General features: G+C 43.3%; 1 protein-coding gene across 1 annotated transcript in view; it reads right to left on the bottom strand.

Moving 5' to 3' along the window:
• Positions 1–5,493, bottom strand: part of TMEFF1 (transmembrane protein with EGF like and two follistatin like domains 1) — a 55,663-nt gene that overhangs the window by 40,001 nt on the left and 10,169 nt on the right. Inside the window, exon 4 of the mRNA XM_009276681.2 lies at positions 1,320–1,346. Coding sequence (XP_009274956.1) covers positions 1,320–1,346 — 27 coding nt within the window. The remainder of the gene's footprint in view (positions 1–1,319; positions 1,347–5,493) is intronic.

Below are 5,493 nucleotides of genomic sequence, written 5' to 3'. Positions count from 1 at the left end.
TGAGCGAGCGGCTGCGTGGTGCTTAGTTGCCGACTGAGATTAAACCACGACATATCCGATTGGGAAATACTGAAAAAAAATTCCCAACAGCATTCAAACATTTCTAAAACTGTTCCAAAACTAAATGTCAGAAGTGGACTAAATTACTGTCATCTGTCTCCTATAAGAAGTGCATAGCAGTACGGAGGCAAGCAACGCTCGGCTTGCGGGGAGCAGCTGTAGTGGAATAACAGGCTGGGTAACGAAGGGGGAAGGAGAAGCAAACAGAGCTGGGAAAGAGCAGGATGCAATCTCAGGAAGAAGAGCTTCAGAAAAAAATCACCAGTGAAGGTAAGAAGAGGCAGTGTTTGAGCAGAAAATTGTTCCTTCAGACACTGCTCCAAAAGGAAACAAAGGTGAGAAGGGCCATGTGCTAGCAGCAGCCCAGGAATTTACTGATAGCATCTTATTAAAGGGGAGGGAAATGCCTCCCCTTCACTCGATACACGAAAAAAGAGGGAGCTAGCTCCTGATTTTTGGAAAGTTAACTGTTGTGTTTAGCCACACAGTAATGCCATTGATTGTTTTCCACAAAAGCACATTTTCATGTAGCTATACAAGATTTCTGGTATTTCAAAACTCAGTCCCATCAGTATGAACTGATGCATAATGGCCTTTCCATGTCCATATGTATCTATATCTCACATTTTTCATTCTATATGTAATCTTGCTAGTAGTATCAAAGATAAATTAAGATTAATTTTTTTTTTTTTTTTTTTAATCCTTGGAAGAAGGTTAAGATGTGTTCAAAGATAGGAACACTTCTACTAGTACCAGCTGTGCTACGTCCCTTCTTTGAATATACAGCTTTGAACAGAAACACATAAAATATTTGGTAAAAACAGATATCATACTGTAATCATTATATATTTTAGGGAACATGTTTGACCAAGGATAAAGTAATAACTAGACACTGTAGACACTAAGGCAATGAATGCAAGGGAAAAAAAGGTAAGAAATGTATCGTGAACGGACATTTCCAGGAGCAAAATACAGGTGAAAGAGGGATCTTAATATTACACTATATTGCTGGCATTAAATGAAAAATTACGTAGGTCAAATCTGAAAGAACAACATTGGTCAAATGCACACTGCAACCTATTCCTATACAAAAACTGTTCTGAGATGGTCAGATAACACTGCAACGTTAAAGCTTATTTTTAAGTTGTCATAATTTTTCCTTAATTCATGTGGTATACAGCAACCATGTACATAAAACTGACACACATATAGTAAAAAAGAAAGACCAAAAGCAAGTGTAACTGGGGTTTGGTACTCACCTCCTTCTCCTGACCCAGAGCCATTATCTGAAAAAGAAACAGACGGGGAGAAAAAAAAGAAAGCAAATGAAAATATTGCTCCAGGAGCAGCTGTTCAGCACCTTGTCACTGTAAAACATTACACAGGTGTTACATTTCATAAGCCAGGTGTAAAAACAAACATCCCACATAAAGTCTGGCATCCTTTAGTACAGTTTGTCCATGCTTACTGTGCCCTACTCTCTCTGTCATATCCCTGTCAAGATATTTTTACTCAAGGAACAGGATCATTCAGCACTGAAAACTAAATTGCTTTCTTAGCCTTTTTTCAACTGTTAGAGATTCGAATTTGTTAAACCCGAAACAGATGAAGAGTACAGAGTCTGATTTTTGAATATTTTTTTTTTTACCCTCTGGCCCTGGGAGTGGTACATGAAGTACTATATAAATGAAGTACTATATATTACATGAGTAATATATAAATCACCTGACTGCAGAAGTACCTCCAGAAGACAACTGGTCCTCAAAGCAAAGTTGGCTTAAGTCATCTAATTACCAAATAGCTCCTCTCAGCTGAGTCAATCACTTTGTATAAGGATGCTCTAATGGCATAGTTATTTCATTGACATTAGACTGACTGGATTAGCATCTGATGAGTGACAGCTTGTGGCTGCATCCCCTTTGCATTAGCAATTCAAACGTCAGCAGGACTTGAGCTTCCTCACCACCCCAGGCCAACTAACTCCACTTCAGAGCATTACGGAGCTGGCTAGGGATTTTGTACGGGGATGGGCATCCCGCTGGGCAGCGCTCTGCACAGCGTCTTCAGCTAGCGCGGCAGTAAAGACAAGCCCTTAAACACACGCTTTTGAGTCACAAACCTCCCTCGGTCTTTCTTGCTCAAAGGAGGTGGAGAGGAGAGGATGAGATGGCAATTACTGTCAGTGAATTGCTCCCCATCCCTGTTAGCTCAACTTCTCTGGAAGATGAGAGGAGCAGAGCACACACTCTGCTCGTCCCACACCTCTCCTTTCATGCCTGCTTTGGTGATGGAGAAGGCAGCTGAATTTATTTCCACAAATCTGAAAGAAGAAGGAGACCAGACAGAGAGAGGAGCGGGGTTCTTACTTCCACGTATGAGCTCGTTCACATCAGAGGAAAAACCAAACCCTCCGTTTGCTCAGTTCCCTCCCCCTGCTTTTTCTTTAAGCAGCTATATTGCTAAGAATAATTCCCTCTAGTGCGTGGATGACAGTGTGAAATTCCACATTACTGGGTCACTTCACACATTAAAAATCACCTCCTCTCACATGGAGTATCAGGAATAGAGACTTTTTTTACCTCCGCCTAAATTTTCCTTTCTTTCCTCCTATACCACTATTCTGTGTCTAATAGACTGAGCTTATTACCTTACAGAAATTAATGCAAAACCAGAAGGGCTCTTGTTCCATCAATGGTGACCCACTTTACTGACAAAGCAGACAATCCCATATAAAATGTCACTGTTGAGTCACTGAGAAATATGCTTTATGACGCGGTATTGCTTATTAAGAAATTCGAAGGAGTACAATTTACTTCTATGAGGTAAGTATATTGGCTTATTTGTAGTGGTGAAATTGTGTCATAAGCTGTTCTGGGGGAGAGAAGGCTGACATACAAACATGAACAAGTTCAACATGTAATTCATATAAAAAACAAAGGCTAAAATGTCTCAAAGAAACTTGACTTGTTCCATGTTTTTATTTCCAACTCTCACTCTCCGACTGCTTTCCCCTGCGCATTCAGCCCCGAGGTGAGAAACGCCGCTCAGCTCCAGCATGAGGGGCTCCAGGCATACCACAAGATGTGTATGCTGTGCGGCAGGGGAGGTACCATCACATAGACAGTACGAGCTGTAATGAGAGAGTCTTGCAAATGACAGAGGTGATGCTCAGACCACCTGTCTCTATAGACCATTGGGTTGATATACGTGAAGTCCACAGGCAACTCTGTCTCCACTTGGCAGGACATCCTAGTAACGGGATACATCCACTCCGGTTTCTCTGGGCTTTCAGATCTCATGAAATCATAAAAAAAGAATGTCATCTTCTATTAATGCTTTGCATCATTTTCAACTTTTCACTGGGAGCTCGTGCCTCCCCTCTGAGCCTGGGAGCTGTGCTAGGAGTCTCGTCTCCAGGGTAGCTGTGATAAAGTAAGCCGGTGTTCCTGCTTTTTTCTGAATCTTGGCTAGATTTTCCCAAGCAGATGCTGGTTAAAAAAGCAGCATTTTTTGCGAGCTTACTTGGACAAGCAGTCCTGCTCTTTTCAGGCCCTTAACCAATTCAGGATTTCCAAAAGTGGTCTCCATGCACCAAGACCTAGCAAGAAAGATGCTCAAACAAGTGAGGAAGCTGGACAGAAATAGCATCCCCCCCAGCCACAGGTCAGTAATTAGAGAGTGAGTGACTGACCTCTCTCTTTACTTAAGCCACCCTTTTCCAAACAGACTTATAAAAATATGCTTATACACAAATGTACAGGCTTCTGCTGCGAGCTGCTTTTATCCATGAAGGAGTTTCTGGATAAAATACAGAAAGAAGCACTTGGATCAGACACAGCATCTGAATGCTGTAAGCATTAGGCTACAGTCAGAATCCCTTTTTTTTGGTTCTCTCTGAACAGGAGCCATTTCTGTACCATGGGTCTGCTTTGGTGCAGAGGCAGAAGGTACACTCTCCAAACCCAAAAGAGCCTGCAGCCTCTCTCATTCAGGAGGGATGGTTTTTAACTCAAACTAGCATGAAAATGGAACCCATCTCTTCCCATTTAGGGCAACAGCTCCAAACTGCTAAGTACAAACAGGAGGACAAACAGTCCACTGACAAATTTTAAGCAAGCAGACCCTTCCACTTGATTCACATGGGGCAGGTGATCCAGTGGGCACCCAGAGCAAAACCTATCTGATCCTGCTCACAGAGAAGCAGGCAAAGAAACACCAAAATGCTGCACCTTTTTGTAGATCTATGTAAGAAACAGGTCAGCAGCTATTCAGTCGCAGGCAGAACAAAACACCTCTTGACACATCAGAGGTAAAACTGTATGCCATTCTTCATGAAACAAAGCCAAAAAATGATGTCTTTGTGGAATTTAGGTATTGCAAGGTTTAGCTGACAGCTGAGAGAGGACTTCCAGCTTCTGAACTTTGGCACCCAAGAGTTATCATACTCTTTATACCCAAGTCCTGGATTTTCCCCTAAAGCTTTTGGGATACAGCTGTGGTTTTTTTAGTACAAAGACAGTACACGTGTCACTTCTTTGCATTAAGCAGAAATTGGCCTTCCCACACCAACACTCTAGAAAGTTCACTGAGCAGGTCCCAGATAATGTCTCTTTTATTCAATTATCTTCAGTTACTCATCTTATGAAACAGAACTGGAAGAGAGAAAGGGCAGCTGCTATCTCAAGTTGTAGTTCCTTGTTAGCTAACTGTACTCTGCCTGGATTTCCCAGTTAACAGAGCTAATGAAGCAGCCCTCTGCATAGTGGGACAGGGCAAGCTTTCTGCAGTCTAACCCAGGGTACACAAGAGTGCCTCTAGGTAAAGATTGGATAAAATTGTAAAGAACTTGCTACCGAAGGAGAACATCCTGATCTACAGCCAGCACTAGACAGAGCGATGAGAGTGCTGTTGCATTGCCCAGAGAGAGCTTTTAACTTTTGCTCTTTCCTCAGCACTGTGCGATCCTCCATCGGCTCCTGCAGCAGTGCAGACCCCTGAAATCTCCCAACAGCAGTGCAATGGCCAGTGTTCTGAAAGAGATCTGAAATCAGCACAGACCACTTCAAGCCACTAGCCAGAGCAAAGACCAAAGCAAAGCAAGCTCCAACTTCTCACTGCTGGCAGCAGAGCGGAGCTCATGCCGCTGCGCAAAAGCAGCTTGTGAAGGAGCATGTGAGCTTAGCCTAGCAGACCCCTGAAATCTCCCAACAGCAGTGCAATGGCCAGTGTTCTGAAAGAGATCTGAAATCAGCACAGACCACTTCAAGCCACTAGCCAGAGCAAAGACCAAAGCAAAGCAAGCTCCAACTTCTCACTGCTGGCAGCAGAGCGGAGCTCATGCCGCTGCGCAAAAGCAGCTTGTGAAGGAGCATGTGAGCTTAGCCTAGCCACGCCACGCCACGCCACGCCACGCCACGCCACGCCACGCAACGC

Source organism: Aptenodytes forsteri, unplaced genomic scaffold, assembly GCF_000699145.1.
Source record: "Aptenodytes forsteri isolate BGI_AS27 unplaced genomic scaffold, ASM69914v1 Scaffold97, whole genome shotgun sequence".
Lineage (NCBI taxonomy): Eukaryota > Metazoa > Chordata > Aves > Sphenisciformes > Spheniscidae > Aptenodytes > Aptenodytes forsteri.
The sequence above is the reverse complement of the archived record's forward strand: the minus strand, read 5'-3'. Positions and strand labels throughout refer to the sequence as shown.